Source organism: Acomys minous (assembly GCF_964271855.1).
Source record: "Acomys minous genome assembly, chromosome: 16".
Taxonomy (NCBI): domain Eukaryota; kingdom Metazoa; phylum Chordata; class Mammalia; order Rodentia; family Muridae; genus Acomys; species Acomys minous.
The window spans coordinates 33991002-34015882 of NC_140498.1; the positions used below are offsets into that span (position 1 = coordinate 33991002).

General features: G+C 49.4%; 1 protein-coding gene across 2 annotated transcripts in view; it reads left to right on the forward strand.

The window, feature by feature from the left end:
* WWC1 (WW and C2 domain containing 1) overlaps positions 1-24881 on the forward strand; it is a 147759-nt gene that overhangs the window by 94222 nt on the left and 28656 nt on the right. For both annotated transcript variants that reach the window (XM_084761244.1, XM_084761245.1), the window contains exons 6-13: positions 2746-2875; positions 4762-4908; positions 5805-5878; positions 10457-10699; positions 17899-17988; positions 18993-19534; positions 24182-24290; positions 24685-24765. In XM_084761244.1, the coding sequence (XP_084617370.1) occupies positions 2746-2875; positions 4762-4908; positions 5805-5878; positions 10457-10699; positions 17899-17988; positions 18993-19534; positions 24182-24290; positions 24685-24765 (1416 nt within the window). The remainder of the gene's footprint in view (positions 1-2745; positions 2876-4761; positions 4909-5804; positions 5879-10456; positions 10700-17898; positions 17989-18992; positions 19535-24181; positions 24291-24684; positions 24766-24881) is intronic.

Sequence of the window (24881 nt, forward strand, 5' to 3'; positions counted from 1 at the left end):
AGGAAAAAAAATCAAAACCTAAGCATAGGGGCTTGGGCCTGCAGCTTGACCCCCTCATGAGTTAAGACTCGGGCTAACACTTTGGAGAGGAAGGACATGGCATCGTCTTTCTTTTCGTATTCCACAAAGCCCCTGTGCCAGAGTTGTCTGGACAAGACAGGAGGAACCCAGCTCCCGTCAGAGGCTGTGCCTGGCTTCTAAGGCTGCTGCGCATGTCAGTCCCCAAAGGCCTGAGAGAAAGGACAGCTGCGTCCTTGGGAAATCTGAAAACGCATCTCCCCACCGCCCAACACACACACACACACACACACACACACACACACACACACACACACAGACACACAGACACACACACACACACACACACACACACACACAACTTTTCTTTCCCTTTGCCCTCCACCCCAAAAGATTCTTTCACACAGCATATAATGGTGAGCCTTTGTTTTCCCTCACCCCATCTCACTCCAGCTCTGATCCACACGTTCCCCCTCAGAGCTGCTCTCTGCAGCCAAATTCCGGAGCTGGGGTTGCTAAGGGCCTGGAGAAAGCAGGTAAAAGCTCTTTGCGGCCCAGCACACAGACTGCTCTGTCCATCCCTCTGGCGATGCAAAGCTAGCCGTTCGTGCCCTTTTGGCAGGGGAGAGCTCTACCCAGCCTTCAGACCTGGTGAAGTATATAGCTCTTCCGCCCCGCAACCCCCTGATAGTTTTGGGCAGGGCCACCTCCCACCCTACCCTCATTCTGGAGTATTACCCACAGAACTTTGTGGACCAGTGCTCCCTTCCTGAACTTTTTCAGACTAAATCTGAGACAGATCTTAGCCAACCTGGCAGGCTTGGCTCGCCCAGGCCCCAGTCCTCGAAAGAAATAGACAAAGCTATTTTTAGTGGGAGACACAATGGAGGCTTTGTTTTCGCTCCACAGAAGCCGAAGTAACTGCAGGGGGCAGCTGTGTGGGGACCCCTCCCTGCTGCCCTCTTTCCTACTCCAAGGAGTAGGCCAGGGTGGAAACCTGCTCTCCTTCCCTCTTTCCTTCTTTCCAAGTGACTTCCCACTCAGGCTAATTTTAGCCCAGGACAGTTTGGGCTGTAGCAGGAAGCCAGAGAGGAATGCCTGTGAGGGTTTCTCATCCTGGAATAATGGGTTTGTGGTGTTCCCTTGACTGTTACACTTCCCTTTCTCCACCGCCCCCCCCCCCCACACTGAAGCCTCAGGCCAGCCTTTGATGGAAGCGTGAAGCAGTGAAGTGTATCTGCTCTCAGAACCTTCTCCACAGCCTACGCCTCTTCAGATCCCCACCCCTCGGCCGTCTCTGGTGTCTTAAGTCATAGCTCAGGGTCCCAATGCTTGCCCCATGTGTACAGCCTTGGACTTGATCTCAACACTTCAAAAAGGAGAGAGGTGAAGGACACTCCGCTCTTTTCTTTAAACAACCGTCCCTTTCATCAAAACAAACCTACACATAGGGCCCAGACAAGCCAATAATCTCCAAGATGGAGGGGTTTTTTTTTTTTGGCTTTTTTGTTTGTTTGTTTGTTTGTTTGTTTGTTTTTCAAGACAAGGTCTCTCTGAGTTAGCCTTGGCTGTCCTGGACTCACTCTGTAAACCAGGCTGGCCTTGAACTCACAGCGATCCGCCTGCCTCTGCCTCCCGAGTGCTGGGATTACAGGCATGCGCCACTATGCCTGGCTAAAATGGAGGTTTTTAATCCCTTACCTTTGCACACGACTTCCTAGTTCTCCATAGAATTTAAATTCTTTATCCCACTTGACAATGGGAACAGCTCTGAACACGGCCAGGCAGATGCCATAATCCAGATTTCTTTAGAACACTGAGGTGTGTGTGTGCTTGGGAACCATGTCCAAGGCTGCGCTGCAGACCAGTGTGATAGCTGGGAGTCTTTCATCCTTCTCACCTTTCCCTTGTTGTGTTCTGTGACTCGGCACATTTCTGGCTGACAGGGGTCTGGGGTGGTGAGGTGCTCTTGCCATGCCAGGCACCACCTGAGTGCCAGACCTAGAGCCCGCATAAAGAACTAACTGCACAAAGTCAGACATGGCGATTCTCCACCAAAGGTGATCTTGGACCATAGATTTGGGCAGTTTGTGGGGAAAAGGGTTCTTTGAGACTATGTAGCCTTGGTTGACCTGGAACTCACAGAGATCTGTCCACCTCTGCCTCCCAAGTGCTGGAGTTTAAAGGTGTGGTCATCACACCTGGCAGCAAGTAGTCCCAACTCAGGCCTAGGGTGTTATTAACATTTTGTGAATCGGTGCTGGAGATCAGTGGGTAGCCTGTGACATATGGGACATAAGAGACACACCATCTCCTCCTGCCCAACTCTCTCGGTCACGTTCAGCTCTGTTCTCCAGGTGCCACAGTTAAACCACAAATTCTACTTCATAAAGTCTAAGTTACCAACGCAGCATAGCAAGTGAAGTTCCTCAGCTTTTGAGGACACGTTATAGGAACCCCCTCCCTCTGACCCGGGCGGGGGGCGGCTCGGGAGGGGATCAGGGAAGATGTTCAGTAAGAGCTCATACTCAGAAGAGCCCAACTCTAAGAAGCGTGTTGTTCCAGCATTCCGCAGCCACACACGTTTCAGTCTAACAAGAACATCCAGTACCTTCTCTGCCACGTGTATGGCCTGGAGAAGGCTGTGTGGGATGCAGAGAGGAAGACTCTGAGGGCACCTGTGCTTTCCCCCATGTCCTCGCGCGTCTGACCTCTCCCGTTTCCTAGAATCGACGAGAGAATGTCCGATGCCCAGGGTGGCTACAAACTGGACGAGGCCCAGGCTGTATTGAGGGAAACCAAAGCCATCAAGAAAGCCATCACCTGTGGAGAAAAGGAGAAGCAAGACCTGATTAAGGTGATGACAGCCCCCAGGGATGCGGGCCCCTGGTCCCCTTGGGCATAAGGACTTCACACCGGCTATTTTCACATACCACACAAACAACTGAGTTCTCTCGTTATCTGATGAGTTTCCCTGGTCCAAACTTTTTGAGCATTAATATGATACCACCATGGAAAGTTCTATACCCAACTTTGTGTGGTGGGCACAGACACAGACACAGACACAATATGGGTGCATCAAAAATCTCAAGGTGCTTTCTGGCTGTGTGCATAAAATATAAAGTGTACATGAAACATCAATTTTTTTTGTTGTTTAGATCTCGGCCCCATCCCTAAGATAATTTATTATGTAGTGCCAATAGTCTAAAATTAAAAGAAAGAATCTCAGGCATTTTGAATAAGGTATACTTACTCTCTCCAGGAGATTGACCCCAGCCCCACCCCCTTTAATGAAGGAAGAGCACAGGCTCAGAAGCACGGAGTCACTTGTTTGAGGCCATACAGTCAGTGCCAGCAGCAAAACTGGAATGGAAGTTTGGCCTGGTTGTACTACCGAAGCCAGGTCCCCACCTCTTAGCTTTCACTGCCCAGCTTGTTTTTTAATGGACCAAATGACAGAGCCATTTAACCTGAACATCACAATGTCCATTAGTCTGTCTCCTGCGTTCTCTTTGCCAGGAACTGAACTGAGAGATAATTCCACCACATGGGATGGGGCTAAGCACTTCGCATGCGTGCCTCGGGTTATCTGCGTTCTATAGCTAAGGACAGTCTGGCTTGGGGAGTAAACAGCAGAACCATCAATCAGACCTGCGACATGTGATTAACAAGCCCATTGCTTCCCCACCCCAGGGCCCCCAATGTCATCCCCCACTCAGAAGCCACCTAACCCTGGAGACGCCTTCCCATCACTCCACTGACACCAGGAGTCCAGCATTCAGAATTCCCATGCTAGCTTTGGAAGGAGACTTTTTACAAACAGCAGGGCTGTGGTACTCATGGATAGGGACGAGTAGTTCAGTAGTTCGGCTTGCAATTAGACGTTAAGAGAACCCAGCTGTTGTTGCCGGCTTCTCATTGGTGCAGTGGAGGTGAGCTTGTTTGATGCGGTAACATTGTGGCGAAGCTGAGGTGCAGAGTGTCTCGGTGCATTGTCTTTTAATTGACTGCACCTGTGCCCGACACGCCTGTAAAGTAATTGTCTTGTTAGGGTTGAAATTGCTATGATGAAACATTGCCAACAGCAAGTTGATGAGGAAAGGGTCTCTTTTGCTTACACTAACATATCTAGCCCACCACTGAAGGAAGCTGGAGCTCCTTCCTTCCAACAAGCAGGAACCTGGAGACAGGAGCTAATGCAGAGGCCACAGAGGAGCGCTGCTTACTGGCGTGTTCCTCATGGCATGCTCAGCCTGCTTTCTTATAGAACCAGGACCACATGCCCAGGAGTGGCACCCCGTCTCAATGGGCTGAACTGTCAATCACCAATTAAGAAAATGCCCTGCAGGCTTACCTTCTGGAGCAATTCTCAATTGATGTTCCCCCTCTCAGATGACACTAGCTTGAGTCAAGTTGACTTAAAACTAGCCAGCATAGTAAGGCCTGAATTTTCCCATTTTACAGGCGCATAGGTAGATGACAGCTAGCTCAGCTCACACAGTGAGAAAGAAACAGCAAAAGCTCCACCTCAGGGCACTGGAGAGGTGGATGGCTCAGCTGTTTAGAGCACTAACTGTTTTTCTAGAGGATGCGGGTTCAATTCCCAACACTCACATGATGGCTCACAACCATCCATGTCCCCAGTCCCAGGGGACCTGATGTCCTTTTCCGCACCCCAAGGAAGGCACTGCCAATGAGTCACACCATTCACTCTTCCCCACCCCCACCCCCCCTGTACTGCAGAGCCTCGCCATGCTGAAGGACGGCTTCCGGACAGACAGAGGGTCACACTCTGACCTATGGTCCAGCAGCAGTTCTCTGGAGAGTTCGGGCTTCCCGATGCCGAAGCAGTTCCTGGATGTGAGCTCGCAGACAGACATCTCTGGGAGTGTGAGTCGGCAGGGGGTGGCATCTGGGGGCTGCTGTAGTAGGGTTAACTACCAATCCTTGATTGCCTGAGGAGCTGGCCTGTGGCTGCTGACTTGGCCCTGGGGAGCACAGCTGGCCCCAGAAGATGTGACATGATGATGTGAGGAAAGGGTAGTGTTGGGGATCCCACAGTCCTACGTACTGCCTGGCCAAGAGCTTATGCCTAGAGGCCCTGCACACAATGTGTTTTTAATGCCTGAAGCATCTTCTTCTCATTTCTTACTGTTTTGTAGCTCCGTTCTGGTTTTCTTTGACCAGCTGGAAAGCAGAGTATATTTCTCTCATGATTCCCCACACAATACTTGCAGCTTTCAGACAGCTGCTGCCTCTTGGTGCCAAGGTTCGGCCAAGTCCCAGTTGTGGGTAGTGAAAATGCTGCCAGTCATGAAAGTAGCCATGTATGACCAGGCCTCAGTGAGTGTGACCTTCAGGGAGCCTTAGCTCTCCTGGAGCCCTGAACACTGGGGGAGGCTGCCTCCTAGCTTCTGTCAGCTAAATGCTCTCCCTGGCTGACTCTGTGGCTCGTCTCCTACCTGTTTGCCTACAGGCCTCATTGCTTCTGTTATTAGCCCTCAGCCCTTTCCCAGCTGTAAGATTACAGTATTGGGGGGCGGGGGGCCTTCGGGTTCTTTTCCCAAAGTCCTTAAGTGTATGAATTTAAGACTGTTCTTATGGTCCGAAGGAAAAAAAGTATTTTTGTTTAGCCATCTTCCCCATGGTCCACACAGCCAGCCCAGTGACTGGGGACTCTTCTTGCCTCTGCCCCCACTTATACCGTCAAGTCTCCCACGAGCCCATCACTGGCCTGACTGCAGACCGTGTAATTTCCAGCCTTTTATTCTCATCTCGTCCTCTAGTTCAGCACCAACAGCAACAATCAGTTGGCTGAGAAGGTCAGACTGCGCCTTCGGTATGAAGAGGCTAAAAGAAGGTAATTTACAGATGTGGAAGGCTCTTAATCATAACTCCCATGGTGGGGCCCTTGTGAACACTCTTCTTGTTTGGGATTTTTTTGTTTTGGTTTGGTTTGGAGTTTTGTTTCGTAAGTCAAGGTATCTCTTTGTAGCCCTGTCCTAGAATGAGCTCTGTAGGCCAAACTGGCCTCACACAGATCCACCTGCCTCTGCCTCCCCAGTGCTGGGATTAAAGGCGTGTACGACCACTACCCAATGGTCTTACTCTCCTCTTATGTAATCCTCACATAGATTATAAAGGTAGATATAATCATCTTTATATGTTAATCCTCCTGAATTCAGAGAGGAAATGGCTGACCCAGGACACTGTAGTAGAACAGTTGACCTATGTTTGTACCCAAATCTGTTTAACCTCAAGGCCTAGTCATTTTTCTATTTACCTGTCTTGGTTTCTATAGTCAACACTTTCTGGTGTTCTTGGAATCAGTTCGGTTTGAAGGAGCAATAAGTTTGTTTGACTTGGCTCAGCAGCAAGCTGAGGAAGACTGCGGACATTTCTCACGTCACTGAGAAAGGGTTATTTGTGATGGTCTTTTTGTAATGGTCATACTGGAGATCGAACCCACGGCTGTATCTGTGCCACGCAAGTGCAACAGCTGTGTCACTAGTTATTTCTCTAGGTGTGTTGTTGTCTGTTTCAGACAGGGTTTCTCCATGTTATCCAGGCTGCCTGGCCTTGAACGGATGGCTCTGCAGTTCAAGAAGGCTCATTAAGCTTCTGAGATGAGGATGGGCACCTGGGGGTTGAATCTAGGGCCTTGCACATGCTAGGTGCTTAATACTCTACTACTGAGCTAAGACTTTGGCCTGCTTTATTGTTGTTATGTGTATATGGCATGTGTGATGGGACAGTGTGGGGAGGCACGTGTGTCACTGTGCACATGTCAGAAGGCAACTTTGTGAAGTCTGTCTTCTCCTTCCACACTTACATGGGTGCTGATGACAGAATGCATGGCACCGAGCGCCGAGCGCTGAGCGCCGAGTGCTGAGCGCCGAGCGCCTTTACTTGCTGAGCCGCCTCACCAGCCCCACAGATGTTTTTTTTTCTGAACATAAATAAACTTAATTATGAAATGAATCTTAAAATCCTGAAGTAGCACCTGCTGCTTCCGTAGCTTGTGCTTTTCCACAGCGTGGACTCCAGGGACTTGAGATGTTCTGCGCGGCTGGGTAGACCCTTCAGCAGTTGGGTTCTACCACCACTGTGATGTGGTGGTAATAAAGCTGTTGTTTCTAGAGCAGTTCTGGAGAAGTGTCAACAGATTGTTTATTGAACTAAAAATACCTGCTCGGCTTGCGGGCTTATCTAATCTTAAGAACGTACAGCAGAGTGGGTGAGATGGTTCAGTGGGTAAGGGCAGTTGCTGCCTGAGAAGTCTGATCACCTGGGTTTGATCCTGGGGATCCACATGGAGAGAGCTGACTCCAGCAACTTAATCTCTGGCCTCCACAAACATGTAGCATGGCGTGCACACCTACACACCTGAACAAATACACTAAATAATATACTATCTTTAATTTAAAAAAAAAAAAAAAAAGCTTACAGCGGAGCTAATATCTTATCATCTGTCTGTTAGAGGGGAGAGAAATTTGACCTGGGATGGTCCTTGACTTTCTCTAGTGGTGCAGTTAAAAATTAAACCCTGATTGTTCTGGCTTTGAGCTCCTGATACTGTTTCTGCATCCTGCACAGGTCTTACTGGGAAAGAACTGACTGGGTATTTTGGAGATGACTAAACTTAGTGACATCCATTACTTTCTATACCAAGTTGCAGGTCTATGAAGCTTCTCAGTGGGGCCAGCTACAATGTCGTGGTCCCCAGCCGGTAGCTCTGACAGTTCCCAATGAGCAGCCCGGCTCTTTGCAGTAGTGTCAGAAATCGCATGGAAACCAAAGGAATTGAAGGAAAAAGGAATTTAGCAGTCTAACCCATGCCTCCCCCTGCAGGGGTTGTTGGCTTTAAGCTCTACTAGATATGGCGTTCAGATAGAACAGCTTAAATGTAGTCTCATCCTCTCTTCCCTGCTTGCTGTTGTGTTGTCATCATCCTCAGGCAGGCTTTCCTATCAGAACAGCAAGAGGGAGCTCCAGCAGACCTAAGCCCACACACTCTCAGGTTGGGTCTAAGCCCACATACTCTCAGGTTTCCAACCTCAGCGGAAAGGCTACTTTTCTTTCCACCAAAAGGCAGGTGCCTTAGTTAGTGCTTTTGTGTTTGTTTGTTTGTTTGTTTGTTTGTTTGTTTGAAGGGGCGTAATATGTGTTTGTCTTTTAAGCTTTTGAGACAAGGCCTTGCTATGGATCCCAGGCTGGTCTCAAAATCATCCTCCTCCTGCCACAGCCTCCCAAGTAGTGTTCGCAATGGTTTTGATAAACACTGGGTCTGAGAGTCAGACAGTTATGAATGACCTGTCATTGTTGCTGGGCCAGTAGAAGATAGGGGAATTACAGCTCTTAGAAGGTCCAGGCGTGGATGATGGGGGGGTCATGCTGGGATGGGGACTGAGGTCAGCTCGCCAAGTGGCCTGAGGGCGTGTCATTTCCTCAGGACAAGCTGCAGTAATAGCAACAAAGGAGTTGAATAATGGCAAGGTGAGAAAAAAAAAAAAAAAGACCTGTCCCTCAGGGCCCAGCAAGACAGCAGCATTTGTGTTTGTGCCCCTTGTCCTTGAACCTCTCTGATCGCTTCCAACCTGTAGCCGTGACTGAAGGAGTGCAATGTGCCCCCCTGGGATTGAGCCTTTAAATGTCTCATTACAACCCAAAGCTAGAGTCGGTAGAAAAGACACCACCTTATGAGGTGAGAAAGCAGAGGGCGCAGGTCTCAAAGGATGGAAAGAGATGTAGCAATAGTTCATGGGAATCGTCAGGCTTTGTCCCCTATGCGTGTCTGAGGGAGAGGCTAGATTCTCCCAAGGCTGGATGACCGAAGGTTTAAAATACAGTGGCACAGGAGAGGCACCCTGGGAAGTACACCGAGGAAGATGTCAGCCACTCCTCAGTGTCTGATTGTAGTTGAGTTCCCCGAGAGCTTATCGTATCACTCTTTAAGCACTGGCGATCGGCAGCCACAAACGTATTCCTCGCTTGCTGTGTCCACGGATATGAAATAATGGGCTCGGAATTCTTGCTAGGAACCCCTCGTTGGAGAGAGAGCTAGACGGGATCACCTAGGTCTATGTGGAGCTTGTCTGTATGGAGCTTTCACTACGTGTCACAGCACTTTGGTAAAGGAAGTGTGGCCACATTTCATGTAGATCTGGTCTCACGAGGACTGGCCATGTGTGATGATTTTTTTTTCCTTGAGGGAGCCATAGAGTACCTGTCCAGTGAGATCAATAAGTCTTTTGTGTCTGCTTCTTAGGGATGTAGTAACCCTGGGGCACAAAGAGCCCAGAGCACTCTGCAGAGGTCAGATCCTAAAAGATAGTGCCACAGTTGCTTTTGGAGGTTTACAGCAAACCTCTTTAAGTGACGTGAGAATAATAGCCAGTGTCTATAGAACCCTTGGCAATATACAGGGTTCTTTTTGCACACTCCTCACGTGGCGCTCACGGGCTGTCTCAGGTTACTGTCATTATCCCCACCTTACAGATGAGGATGCTGGTGCTCGCTTCGGCAGCACATATACTACACGCGGAATGATACAGAGACTATTAGCATGGCCCCTGCACAGATGAGGATACTAGGTTTTAGGAAAGTAAAATTCGGGGCTGCCGACTGCTTTCCTTAATACTCGATAAATGCCTGCAACAGACCAGGCATTGTGCTAGAAGCTGCAATACCAAAATGAATTTTGTTGTTGCTGCTGCTGCTGGGAATCAAACCCAAAATCTTGCTTCTGTAAAAGTTACACCATAGAAGCCCCCTAAATGTCCCCATCCCCCATCAAATGACCCTTTTTCCAATAAGTGACTCTTTTCATCATAAAAGTCAAGGCCAAAACTCCTAACTCCAGGTCTCTGAACTTAAAGTTCGTGACAGTTCTCACAGTGCCACTACCACCCTCAGAACAGGAAGCGCACGGGTAACTTCCGCCCAGTGATTCCCCGGCCAGTTATTCGGTACCAATTGTCCACCCACTCTTCATTACATCATCACTGGCTTTCATACCAATTCTGTAGGATAAGGAGTTGCTTCTCCTCTCTCTGAGGCTCGGGGCATTTCCCCAATGTTACATAACCAGTACGTGGTCCAACCAGTGATAGCAGTAGCATAGAAACCTTTCCTGAGGGCTTACTATGGTCCAGTACTGTGCTGCCATCACACCCCAGGAAGGAGATCTTCTACTTGCCTTCAGATATGTGAGCACCTCACCCAGGGTCCTAGAGCTCATGGTCAGAAGCTGTTTGCCCACCCTGGTGTCCAGTCTCGACTGTACCAGGCTGGGACCTGATCAGAGGGAAGGCAGTAACTGGTAAAGTCTCCTCTGAGGATGTCCTGTATCCTGGTACTTCCTGTCTTTAGAAAAAGCACCTGTTTCCCCGGTTCCTACCATGCCATTTTTCATCTATCATACCTTCTCAACTCCCAGGATCGCCAACCTCAAGATCCAGCTGGCCAAACTTGACAGTGAGGCCTGGCCTGGAGTGCTAGACTCAGAGAGGGACCGACTGATCCTCATCAACGAGAAGGAGGAACTGCTGAAGGAGATGCGCTTTATCAGCCCCCGGAAATGGACCCAGGGAGAGGTGGAGCAGCTAGAGATGGCCCGGAGGAGACTGGAGAAGGACCTTCAGGCAGCCCGGGACACGCAGAGCAAGGCGCTGACCGAGAGGTAGGTCTAGGGTGAGGAGACGTATCCCGTGGGTCCAGGGAAGAGGGAGAACATGCCAATCTGACGTGTCAGCCCAGCAGAAGCCAGGAGTGAGGGATCACCGTGAGTGCATAGCCAGTGAGCACCTCAGTTAGAGATGTCACAGTGTTCCAGAGTGGCACATCAGAAAAGATGACTTACATCCCTGTGCACCAGGGCCCTGGAACTTCACACGGGAAGCACCGTACCAAGAATGTGGGCCAGTGCAGGCTCTCAGAAGGGTCTCTGATCCTTGAAGTAAGCCTTGCAGTACTCTTATCACCTGGGGTAGCAATTTTCCAGTGTTGTAATGGTGACCCTTGGTCTCTTATGTGAATGGACACTAACAGGTTTCACACAGTGAGCATTTCTGCTTTTCAAGCTAGGCTTGTTCCAGCATCACTGGGGAAAGCTTATTCCTGCTCCCAAACACATACATTTGAAGATCACTGTGTGTGTGTGTGTGTGTGTGTGTGTGTGTGTGTGTGTGTGTGTGTGTGTGTGTGTGTGTTGTGTTCGGTCTTCTGATACTTCCTCTCTTCTGTTATAGTCAGCCCTTGGTACAAATGGGTTCCATATTCCTGAAACCAGTCACAGATTGGAAATGTTTGATGAGTAGATTGAAAAATTAATATTACAAATATTCAGTGCATTACTCTAACAACTAAGTTTATAGCACTTACATTAGATTGGCGTACAATGTATAGAGATGACTTAGAACATTCAGGAGGGCAGATGTGATCACTCAGTAGGTAAAGGTGCTTGCCACCAAGTCAGACAAATTGAGTTTAATCCCCAGGACCTACATGGTGGGAGAAGAGGAAAAATTGGGCACATGTACACACACACACACACACACACACACACACACACACACACACACACACACACTACCACCACCAATAATAAATAACATGTATGTTATAGGATAACATGTATATGCAATATACAGGTACTATTTTATTTGTGTGCAGTCTTCAACATCTAAATGCACTGGTATACATGGGCTTTCTGGAACCATATCAAGGATATACGGCCATTTCTTTTTCTTCTTTATGACCTACCAAACAGATTTGAGCACATCCTGGGGGTCGAAGTGTGAGGACCAGTGGTATGTATTGGGGTTGCAAACGGGAATGCTTGAGGCCCACCTAACTGTAGACCGATCGTACTTGTCTAAAGTGGGGGCCATCTCCTAGATCCTGCAAGCAGGAGAACGGGCTTTGTGCTGTCCATGGTCCTTGTATTTCTTTGCTGCAGTGCTAGGGATACAACCCAGGGCCTCACACATGCCAGGCAAGTAAGTGCTCTACAACTGAGCTGTGTACCACAGTGGAACTTCAAAAGCTTATCACTTGGGTTTTTAACTTTCAAATACTGACGATTAATGTAAACTGTAAAGAAAACTGTGAGCCAGCTTCATCTTTGACCTTGACTTAAGCAGCAAGCCACAACGTTACGCTGTCTGCCTCGGGCCTGCTTCAGACTCTGTGTATTTCTTTTGGTGCTCCTTGTGACCCCTAATTCCATGTTACAAAGTAGAAAACTGTGTCTGAAGGAGATCTTTCAGCCCCCCCAGACATTCTCCCTCCCTCCCTCCATCCATCAATCCATCCATCCATCCATCCATCTATCCATTCATCTATCCATTTTGGCCATCATCCATTCTTTAAAGGCTGTCCTGTAGCATGGCATCTGTATGTGTGGCAATCTGGAGGGTTCAAAAGTTAGGATGAGGGTTTGGAGAGATGGCTCAGCAGTTAAGAGCACCATCTGCTCTTCCAGAAGTCCTGAGTTCAATTCCCAGCAACCACATGGTGGCTTATAACTATCTATCATGAGCTCTGGTTCCCTCTTCTGGTGTGCAAGTGTACATACAGGCAGAGCACTGTAAATATATATAAAATAAATCTTTTTTTAAAAAGTTAAGATGACTATTACATGAAATCAAAATGAGAAGGCTGCTGTCAGTGAATCAGCATGTTGATTACTTTTTCTGTTGCTGTGAGAAAACAGTGTGACCAAGACAACTGATAGAAGAAGAAAGTTTATTTCGGATTACTGTTCGGGAGGGTTACCGGTAGTCCTGGCAGGGGAGCCTGGCAACAAGTGGATGGAGCAGCGAGCTGGGAGCTCATGTCTTGAAACACAATCAGAGAGTAGGAAGAGCAAACCACACATAAGGCAAAGCCTGAAGCTCTCAAATCCTGGCCCCAGTGACACACTTCCTCCAGCAAGGCCACACCTCCTAAATGTCCCCAGACAGCTCCACCAGTTGGGAAATAGATGAGGTTATGGGGGGCATTCTCATTCAAACCATGGTGACCACCAAGGGACTCTTCCACAGCAACCAAATCTGCTGGAGACTTGACCTCAGACCTTCCAGCCTCCATCACCATTGGAAATAGATTGTCTAAAGCAGGAGAAAGTGAAGGAGTGTGCATGTGTGTGTGTGTGTGTGTGTGAGAGAGAGAGAGAGAGAGAGAGAGAGAGAGAGAGAGAGAGAGAGAGAGAGAGAGAGAGAGAGCGCAGGGAGGAGGGTGCCGGGAGAGTGCTTTTCCAATGACTTGCAAGCCTCTTCTGATTATTTTCATTTTGTCCATAGCCGACTTTGAGCAAAGACCCACCCCACCTCCCCCTTAAAGAGAGCAGAATTGAAGCTAGTGATTCTTCATCTTCATTTTTTTTATATTAACATAAACAGTGCCCATAAATATTTACAAAGCAGGATGATATTTCAGCATATGTCCACCTTGAATAATGATGACACAAGGATAATTGGCATTTCTGCTGTCAACATTTATCATTTCTGTATTAGGAGCTTTCAGATTCTGCGTGCTGTTTTGAAATACACTATAAGTTGGTCCAACTGCAATAAAGAAAGAACACCAGAACTAATTTCCCCCATGTGAATGTTTTTCGGGACTCATTAACCGACCTCCCTCTAGCCTTCCCAGTGACCAGTTATGCCCTGCTCCTGTGAGATTGATTTTTGTAGCTTCTAAAATGAGAATATGAAATGTTTATCTGTACCCGGTTTAATTCACTTAACACGACATCTTCCAGACCCATCTATCTTACTCCAAATGACAGTATTTCATTCTTTTTTTATGATTTAATAATATTTGTACCAGCAGATATGCACCCATGGACCCACACAGTGATTTTCAGATGTGTGCAATTGTTCAGGAGCAGGAATAAGCAAGGGGATTCATTTTCCCAGCAATGCCAGCTACAAGCCTGGTTTGGAAAGCAGGGAAACATGCCTGTGCCTCAGGAGAAGCAGTCTGGGAATTGCCAGGTGCCTGTGTGTGCTCTGGGCATACACAGCCCTACAGCCCTGGACCTGTAAAGCCTCCGGCTCGCGGTAGCATCCTAGCAACTGAGTAAGCTGCGGTTTTACCAGTGTCTGGTGGTTGTTCAGCGTCTGCCCAGCCCCTCAGGGCCTCAAAGAGTCCCTTGGTTACTAACTGGCCCAGTCTTTTCTGGCCAAGCACCTGACCACAATTACTAACAGGGACATCTGGAGTCTACCCAGGAATGGCTGGCCAGCTCTGACCCATCACCAATTTAGTATAAGAAGGATAACGGTAGACCTTAAATAATTGTTCAAAAACCCTCAGAAGCACTTGTCCAAAGGCACTCTGCTGATTTTTCTGGAACTGTACTCTTTGGGGATAAGGGTTCTGTGTATATGTCTTGTGGCTTCAGTGTTTGTTGGATGTATAAATTGGTGGATAGCCTGGGAAAGTCCTGGCTGGACACCAGTGCCACTACCTGGACTCTCCTCTGCAATTAGACCCAGTGACTGTCCCTGGGAGCCTTTGGCTGCCCGTCATCTTCTCAGGCAGAAGCTAGAGAGAACCGAGTGATCATAGTCATACTTGATTCTTGCCGGGTCGAAAGAGCCACCTTATACATGCTAACCCTTAGCAAACCATTGACCAATACAGGCCTCATTTGCCTCATAGAGACAAAAGAAGGCAAAGGCACTGAGTACCGGAAGTCTGCAAGCAGGCACTGGAGCAGGTTGTAAATTGAGATGTTTCACTGCCATGAAAGTTTTCCTTTCCTGAAGCGAGAACTAGAGGTCCCTTTAGGCACCCCTAAGGTGTCCTGTAAGTGCCAGCCCCTATATTCTGTCTAATACCTTGAGAGTAGCCCCTGTTTTACAGATGAGAAAACCGAGGTTCACTTGACACCCAGTGACAGAGCTGGAATTAGAAGCCTCCATAATTGTGATTCAGGCCTTTACTCATGTTAGGTAGCTGCCCACTCGGAAGACCTTTCAATATTGCTTTCAACTCCATATTTCCAAGTTCCAGGAGCTCTGATGGAGCAGCAGGTCCACACGCCAGTCTAGGGCGCCTAGACTCTCCAACCTTCCACTGATGGGGCCACACAGAGGTCCTGAGAGGCAAAGTCCTTGGGGTGATTGCACAGGGGCAAGAATCCATGTGTACCCTAAGAGGGGTCTGAGGAGAGACGCCACAGCAATGGTGGGGAAGGTACCAAAAAATGTGCAGTTCCTGGATTCCGATCCCTCTCCACATTCGCTACTGGGCCTCTATATTCCTGCTTCCTGTCTCTGTGTCTCTCTGTCTCTGTCTCTGTCTCTGTCTCTGTCTCTGTCTCTGTCTCTCTCTGTCTCTCTCTGTCTCTCTCTCTCTCTGTCTCTCTCTCTCTCTGTCTCTCTCTCTCTCTCTCTCTCTCTCTCTGTGTGTGTGTGTGTGTGTGTGTGTGTGTGTGTGTGTGTGTGTGTGTGTGTTTGGTGTTAGTGACTCTTTCTCCTCTTCCCTTCAGCTCCCCTCTGCCCTTTTTATATTTCTCCTTCTCCCTCCCTCCCTCCCTCCCTCCCTTCTTCCCTCCCTCCCTCCCTCCCTTCCTCCCTCCCTCCCTCCCTCCCTCCCTTCTTCCCTCCCTCCCTCCCTCTTTTCTTCCTCTTTCGGAACTGCCTTAACATTCTTCACATTCTCCCTGCTATACTCTCTCAACCATGCATCAGGGCTGATGTGCGGCCACACAGGATTCTTGTTAGATCATGGCCTCTTCCCCAGGGACCAATTCTTCAGGTCTGAGATGCAGCCCAGGCTGTTGCATTTTTAACCAGCACCCCAGGTGCCAAGCTACAGCTTGTGGGCATTCAGGCCCCCACTCCCTAGATCTTCTGCCTGTTTCCATGATTGATGTATTCATGGCCTCCCAGCATGTGCTGGGTGCATCACTCACATGCCATCTGGCCTGCTAAGCCTGCTGCTCCTGGGAAGGGACCATAGCACCTGCATGCTGCAGCTACCCTTGCTCTGCTCAGGGAGTCAAGTCATTCCCACAACAGCTCCCTCCCCATCCTGCCCAGTCTCCAGTGAGGACATGCATTTGCTCCCAATGTACTCTGGCTTGCTCCATAGACAAACCATGAGCTCCCCCTCTTGACCCCTGACTTATCCCTCCCTTATGACCTTTGTTCTTTGAAAGGGATGGAAATTCTGGGGTTCGTTTGTTACAGGCCCATCTACGAGCTTGCTTCCTGTCCCTCTCAGCCCCAGGCAAGAATCTGGAAGGACTCTAGAGATTGAGTTGGCCAAGAATCATGCCAACACCAATCAGCCTACTCCTCTGCTTGTCTTGTCAATAACATCATAGGTCCACTTGCCCAGGACGAAAGCCAACATGCCCTCTGTGAGTTGTGTCCAAGGTCACCTCTGGTCTCCAGGCGGCAGGCTGGGCTGGCTGAGTTCTTGGTCCCTTCCTGAGTCCAGGTCAGTCAGTTCCTTCTGCAGCAGGGACACAGAAAGGAGCAGTGAGTGGCCACTGCGTGGAAACTTATCATCCAGACCCCTCAGCAGAGGGAATGATCTCAGCCCCTTCCCCTAGGGAAAGAGTACCTCTTCCTTGCCAACTCCCTTCTGTCTACTGAGTCCCTTTAGTTTCTCTATTAGGTGGGGTGGGGGGGGGAGCATCTACTGCAAGAAATAGCCCCCGATCTCTGTGGATAAACACTCTTGAAGAGTATTTCTGATCCATAGAATATCTTAGTATTCCCAGGAGCTGGCACCCTCACTTGTTGGCCCCTTTCTACCTCCCTTTTAAGGCCACAAGAAGCTGAGGAGGACACTTTCCGTATATACTTCTACCTGATACACATGGTTTCTGCTCTTGGCCCATTGGCTAGAATTTGCTCACGTGCCTCAGTTGGATGTCAGGGAGCCTGGGAACCCAGGGAGACACAGAGAAGGGTGGATGCCAGAAATCTGGGCCACAGAGCCATTTGCTCAGTCTAAGTCAGGGATTCATTCCTCTGTTTTTTGTTTGTTTGTTTGTTTGTTTGTTTGTTTGTTTTTCTGGACCTTGTTACACCCCGTGCTACCGGGATACCTCCTATCTTCCACCTACCATGCTCTCTAAGCGTGTCGATGAGTTCTCTTTCCCTCACTGCTGTGTCCCTAGTGCCAGGCACAGCATCCAGTGTAACCCGGGTACTCAGTGAATATTAGCAGATGAAAGGAAAGAGCGAGAGAAGGAAAGAGATAGCAGCTGAAAGGGGGAGAACGAGGGCTGGAGAGATGGCTCAGTGGTTAAGAGCACTGACTGCTCTTCCAGAGGTCCTAAGTTCAATTCCCAGCAACCACATGGTGGCTCACAACCATCTATAATGAGATCTGGTGCCCTCTTCTGGTGTGCAGGCAGAGCACCGTACACATAATAAATAAATTTTTTTTTTAAAGAAAGAAAGGGGGAGAACGAGAGGGAGGGGAAAGGAAGCTGGAAAGAGGAGAGGGCGGGAATGGTAGTTCGGCAGATTCCTAATTCTTCTACTAATTCCATAATTTTGAGTAAATTATGAAACTAAGAGACAATTTTCTCATTTGTAAAACTGTTAAAAATCACACCCACATAACATTACAGACTAAATCAATTCAGTGTGTTAGGGTTCTTGTCTTGGTCTCCGATGTATGGCAGGTGGCTTCGCGGTTACTATAGAACTCGTATATTAAGAGGCTGTTTTCCTCCACAGCACCATGGTAAGATGTTTCTGTGAAGTTCCTGTGCACGTGTCTTTGGGCTGGAGTGTCCATCTCTTAGTGCACATGCCTTGTTTTCCTTTTTGGAGACCAGGAAGGGAACTAGAGCACTGCGTCCCTTTGGAGCATCGTTGTCATTCATGCCTTCCCTCCCTTCAGGTTGAAGCTAAACAGCAAGAGGAACCAGCTGGTGAGAGAGCTGGAGGAAGCCACTCGGCAGGTGGCTACTCTGCACTGTCAGCTGAAAAGGTGAGGGGTGGGTGGTGACTGTCCCCACGGGGGGGAGGCCAGGAGGTGGTCCAGCCCCACACTGCTCTTCACCAATCCTCCTTGGTTGGAGGGAAGACATTGCACAGAAGGTGGTTATTCTAGCAGATATGTACTTGGCCAGCGTGGCTGGCCACAGGGTTGTTTCATCCCTTGGAACTGTACACACAGAGATGGCCCCAGGAAGATGGCCATGTCTCTGAGAGCATATCACTCCTGCCTGCCAGCCTGCTTTTACAGCACATCATGGGCCTCTATAAGCTGAGGTCTTGAGGAGTGGAGTCTGCTACCGGAAGTTCATAGCGGCATTTCGTTAAGTCCCCCTACCCCCCAGTCCCCAGCAAAAGTGGTTTCTTCCTGTGTATAGCAATAGATGATGTGTTTCCGTTGTCAATTAGCATATAAGGTCTCCTTTGAAGTTCAATAAAAAAGGAAAGCAAGGCTAGGCATGGTGGCACAAGCCTTTAGTCCCAGTTACTCGGGAAGCAGAGGCAGTTGGACCTTTGTGAGTTCAAGGCCTACTTCGCCTATACATCAGGTTAAAGGCCTGCCGGAGCTACACAGTGAGAGCTACTTCAGCCAATCAATCATTAGTCAATCAAAGAAAACAAAAGAAATCTTTTAGTAAAGATTGAATGTTGCCAATGAGAAACAGAACTAGAAGAGAAATATGGAGGCCAGGTGTGTGGCTTCCAACTGTAATCCCAGCACTCAGCACTTCAGACAAGAGAGCCATGAGTTTGAGGCGAGCCTGACTTATAAAGCAAGAGACTCATGGGTCCAACATCCCAGCTCTGCTACTCTGGGTACGTGGCTTTCTCCAGATCTCTATTTTCTCTTCAGTGACATTGGGCGCATGGTCCAGCTTAGGCTGTCAAGTGGGCTAGGAAGGTTAATGCCTACAAGGGCCCATAGTTTCAGAGCCCAGTGGAGTTCCCAGTGGCCACCTCACTCCACGTTATCTTTCCTCCCCTCCCTGTCCCCAGCCTGTCAAGCAGCATGCAGTCACTGTCCTCAGGCAGTAGCCCTGGGTCACTTACATCCAGCCGAGGCTCCCTGGCTGCCTCTAGCCTGGACTCCTCCACCTCAGCCAGCTTCAGCGACCTCTATTACGACCCATTCGAACAGCTGGATTCGGAGCTCCAGAGCAAGGTGGAGCTGCTGTTCCTAGAGGGTGCCACGGGCTTCCGGCCCTCGGGCTGCATCACCACCATCCATGAGGATGAAGTAGCCAAGACACAGAAGGCAGAGGGAGGCAGCCGCCTGCAGGCCCTGCGCTCCCTATCTGGCACTCCCAAGTCCATGACCTCCCTGTCGCCACGCTCTTCGCTCTCCTCCCCCTCCCCTCCCTGCTCCCCTCTCATCGCTGACCCCCTTCTGGCCGGAGATGCCTTTCTGACCCCGCTGGAGTTTGAAGATGCAGAGCTGAGTGCCACTCTTTGTGACCTGAGCCTCGGCGGCAGCAGCAGCAGCCGAGAGAGATACCGGCTGGAGGAAGCAGGGCCTGAGGTCAAGCCATTGGGCCAAGGTAAGTAGCACAGCATCCTTATGGGGAACCCAGGAGGCAGGGAATTCCTGTGGTAATTCCTGACTATTGTCTATGGCTGGATCTTTATGTGATTGGTTGTTTATTCAGTAGATATTGACAAATGCAGGCTGTGCTAAGTCCTGGGCTAGGTTTCCGTTATGGTGGATTTCATTCGCCAGGTATTTAGTGCCTACTAAAATGTATCCCAGACCCTGTGCTAAGTGGATGTAAGTGAATTCATCCAAGCTTTCCATACATGTGTCCTATGTCAAACTTATTTGCTGAGGTCCAGTGTTGATGACAGACAAGGCCCCCTCCCTTCGTTTGCAAAGCTTGGGTTAAGCTGGAGCCACAGGCACTAGACATGAACCAGACTAAAGCGCGTGAAGTAAACACAGCAGGGTGTGTGGTAGGGCCTTTGGGTGGAGGTGAGACAGATGGACGGTTCAGAAAGGATAGAAGCGTAATTGTGGGGGGGGGGGGGCGGGGGTGCCAGGGAGAATAAGGAGGTGTGGCAGCATCCGACTACCACCCCAGCATTTAGGAGGAAGAGGCATGAAGATTAGCAGTGCAGAATCATTCTCCACTATGTAAACAATTTGGTTGGAAGCGTTGAGCTCTTATTTCTAAATGCACACTACACGGGCCGGTGAGACAGCTCCGAGGGTGCAGGTGCTCTCTGCACAAGCTTGACAGCCTCAGATACCCCAGACCCACCAGTAAAAATCAGCTGACTCCTGAAAAGTTGTCCTCTGACGTCCACATGTGCACCACGGCACGTTCCTGTGCTCACATATACATATACACACACAATAATAATTTAATTTAAAGGGGGGCGTGGGAGGTAGGGTCTCTGGGACCATTGTGGTGAACGTTAACTTGGGCCTGAGAAGCTATGACTCAGCGAGAGCATCCTGAGCACACAGGAACTGGGAGTGAGATGTGGATTTCATGCTAATTACAGCAAAGGACCCACATGACCTTGGGAGACCCGGGAATGACGTACGCTTCTTCATGAGGTCAAAAAAGAACATCCTGGAGTTTGGTTAGGATGCAAATGAACATCTGAAATGACAGCCGAGCCCTACTAGAAGGAAAAGTGTAACAGCTCTTCCATAACAAAGTGCAGTTGCTCACACTTAGATGTACTGGATTTTAAAAACAAGGTTGTTTCTTCTCTGCCCGCTTCATAGATGAGGAAGCAGAGGTTCAGAGAGGCAGCCCTTGGCCAGGGTTGCTTTCTGATCTCAGAGCCCAATCCCATTTCGGGTCATGCCTCATCATTAGGGTCGAGGGTAGCTCTTTGTCCCCCAAAATTCGTGACTCTGTTGGTGTTTGTTAGCCCCATCTGGACGTGACAATGTAGCAGAGTGCTCATTAAGCTCGTGTGATGGGAGCGGGGATTGTGGTGGTGCGGGAATCCACCCAGCACTCTCTTGAGTCCTAGCAACATTAGCATTGGCTTTTGTGTTTGGGTGCAGGCTTGCAAGGTTCTGGTCCTGATGCCTGCGGTTACCCATTTGACCCTCACACCTCTGTGAACTGTGCATTGTCTTTTTTAGAATGGTCAGTGGTGTTGCTGCCTGGAATTGCTTGTCAGTGCATAGGAGCCAGTGGTAGAGGACTGGGGGGTACCCAGTTAACTAAAGGCTCTGAGTGTCAGCCATTTCTTTAAAGATCCCTGGTGTTCCCTCATCAGGGAGGGAATCTCACAGAGTTCTGTCAAACAAAAGTAAAAACAAGCTTCCTACGACTGCAGGTGGATCTGTCCCCCAGAGAGGACAGGGAACGGGTTGAAGCTCTGCCATGGCTTAAGAAGTGTCTTTGTTCAGGATTCAGGGTCACATCAGGACACTCAGACTCCAACCAGGTCCTGTGAGGAGACCCTCCCCTCCCCACACCCCTCCCAACATGGGCTAGAGATAGCGCGCAAGGTGAGGGACGGATTTCTTTTCACGCCATCTCCAGCAAGCTCCCCTGCCGTGAGCAGTGCCAGGCAGAGCTCCAGCACTAAGCAGGTTATGCGATTAGTGCTGCCGTTTCAGTCAGCAGACAAATTAATCTCTTTAAGTGGTTTAGCGGAGGGTGGAGATTGTGTGGGGCTAAAGGTGGGAAGTCTCCCTCGGGCTCAGCGGGTGTGGCGCAAGGCTAGGGAAGCCTTTTCATTTCTAGCACCTGATGTGTCCCAGGCTCTCCTCACCACTGACCTGCCTCCCCAAGCTGCCAAAACCCCAGCCTCTGTGCACCCCAGGGTTGTCTCCTTCTGCCCCAGGGCCTAGCGTGCACCAGTGCTTAGGGATATTTGGCTGTAGAGTGAAATACCTGGAGCTGGCCTCTGTGGATAGCAAGGTGCAACTTCTTCACCTTCGTAGCTCATGACTTGGCAGTGGGCTTTGGACAACCACGCATGCTCATTACTTGGGCATGGAGGAAATGTGTGCCAGGTGCAAGGAGCCCGGTTATGACCCCAACCAGAGACTTCTTCTGGAGGAGCTGACTAGAGGTGCATCCTCCTTTGCCTTCCTTTAAGAGGCAGGATGTTAGGCTTCTGCTTCAGTCAGCCTGCCTGTGATGTTATTGCTTACCTGCTATGGGGGCGTGGCCCTGCCCAGAGCCATATAAAAGAAACCCTCTATGTGGCTCTCTCTCTACTCCTCTCTATGTCTCTCTCTACCTCTCCTCGCTCTACTTTTCTCTCTACCTCTCTACTTCTCTACCTCTCTCTCTCTACCCCCTCTTTCTCTCTCTCTCTCTCTCTCTCTCTCTCTCTCTCTCTCTCTCTCTTACTCCTTCCTCCCTTTCCTTCTCCCCCCCCCATACTCATCTAATAAACTCTGTATAACATAATATCAGCCTGGTACCTTCTATTCTATCATCCTCTTTAATCTTTAATTTTTATCTATAACACAGAGGCTGTTCATTTGTCTCGGGTATGTAGGGAGGACCTAGAAAACAGTACTGCTCTCTGGGCACATTGACTCTGGCTTGTCACTCCAGCATTCGGGAGGCTCAGACAGGAAGATCCAACATACGAAGCTAGCCTAGCCTGCATATCAACCCCATCTTAAAAGCCAAAACCAGGCAGGTCTGGGGAGCTTCACAAACGCGAGGACCTGAATTCAACTCCAGAACTCACGTTAAAAGAAAAGAAAAGAAGCCAGTATTGATAATGTGTGCTTGTAATCTCAGCACTGGGGAGAAGGAGACAGTGGATCCCTAGGGCTTGTTGGCCACCTAACCTATGCTAATGTTGAGCCTTGGGCTGGGAAACCCTGCCTCAAAAAACAAGGGATGTGACTCCTGAAGAACATTGCTGGAGCTGACCCCTGGACTGAACATGTATGCATACATCACACACATGCACACACGTGCACGTACACACGTACAAACACATCCTGAACATCATTAGTAGTCTCACTGCTATGGACTTTCCCTCATCCAGGGCCCCCAGTGGCCCTATAACATAGGTTATTATCCTCACCTCACAAAGGAAGAGCCTAGGACTTCCTGGGGGTTCAGCCAGTGTCCCAGGGTCATAAAGCAGTCCGTGGCAGAGCCATGTTTGCAGCCAGGCAGTTTTATATTTTATGTGAATGAGTGTTTATCTTGCTTGCACCTACATGCACCACATTCATACCCAGGCCTCTGAAGGTCAGAAGTGGGAGGCAGATCCCCTGGAACTGTGACCACAGTTGTGAGCTGCCACTCAGGGGCTGAGAAGCAAACTCTGGGCCTCTGCAAGAGCAGCAAAGGATTACATAACCGCTGGGCTATCTTTCTACCCTGCCAGGCAGTTTTGGTCCAGAGTTTGAGTGACAGACATTGTAGTTAGGCTTCTCTACCTAGCACAGTGGTTCTCAGCCTTCCGAATGCCGCAACCCTTTAATATGTTTCCTTGTGGTGTGGTCACCCCCAACCGTAAAGCTATTCCATTGCTGTTTCATAACTGTAATTTTGCTACTGTTATGAATTGGAGATAGAGGTTTGTCAAAGGGGCGGTGACCCACAGGGTCAATGGGATTTATTAGAATGACTCACGGGCTGTGGTCTAGCTAATCCAACAGTGGCTGGTTATGAACAGAAGGTTCTAGAATACAGTAGTTGTTCAGCCCATGAGGCTGGATGTCTCAGTTGATCTTCAGTAGATCCCGAATCCCAACTAAGTAGGTTCTAATGCCAGTGAAGAATGGACTGCCAGCAAAGCAAGAACAAGCAGGCGGGAGGGGGGGGTGCAGAATGCGCATGCACACTTCCTTTTTCTGTGTTTTTATATGGGCTTCCAGCAGAAGGTGTTGTCCAGATTAACAGTGGATCTTCCCACCTCAAGAAGTTTAAAGGTTTACCACCTCACCCCAAAAATCAGGATTGAAATAATTTAACTGAGGAAGAAAAAAAAAATCCCTCACAGGTGTGCCCGGCCATTTTGGGCTTTAGTTCCTTCCAGATGTGGTCAAGCTGACAAACAAGAACAGCCAGCACAGACATGAAGTCACATATGACCCTTTCCCTTGTCTCAAGCCCAGGAGGTCCTTACTTGAGCCTTCAGAGGGATTGGAGTTCACTTGGGACCATCAGGGGAGTGGGGCAGAATCATGTGGCTTCTGAATTTGACTTCCCTTCTTTCATCTTTCCCCTCTGCTCATACAGCTGCGAGTAAGACCCCAGGGTGTGGCCTGAAAGTGGCCTGTGTATCCGCTGCAGTGTCCGATGAGTCGGTGGCTGGGGACAGCGGTGTGTACGAGGCTTCTGTGCAGAGGTGGGTCCCCAGGTGTTGTTCTGTTGCCCGGGGAGTGTGTGAGAGCTGGATGTTCACGCCCACACTCCACAGGATAAGGTAGGGCTCTCCTAGCCTTTCCCCTGACAGCCTTCTCAGAAACCATGCCCAGCATGCGGGCAGCAAAGAGACAGCTGGTGTCCAAGGCTCCTAGGGTAAATTCGGGTTCTGGGGTAACAGTTTCAAAGTGTTCTCCAGGGAAATAGATGCTAGGGAAAGGGAGTGCATTCTAGAAAGGGGTCCCAAGCACCTAGGAAAAACAGAACCCAGAGGAACACTGTTCACACAGCCATCAGCCTCACAGCAAGAACCCCAAGTCCAGAAAAAGCCTTTGTTCGCAGGCAGGAAGCTAACCCTTTCCACTGGTGTCTTTTAGACTGGGCACCTCTGAAGCTGCTACATTTGACAGTGAAGAATCAGAAGGTGTGGGTGCCACTCGTGTTCAAATTGCCCTGAAGTAAGTGATGGAGGAGGGGGCACAAGGACAGAGGGAGGGTTTACATAGGACTTCTTCTTCATGGACAGTATTGTACCTTCACAGCTATCCAAGGGAGAAGCAGGACCCGCTAGCCT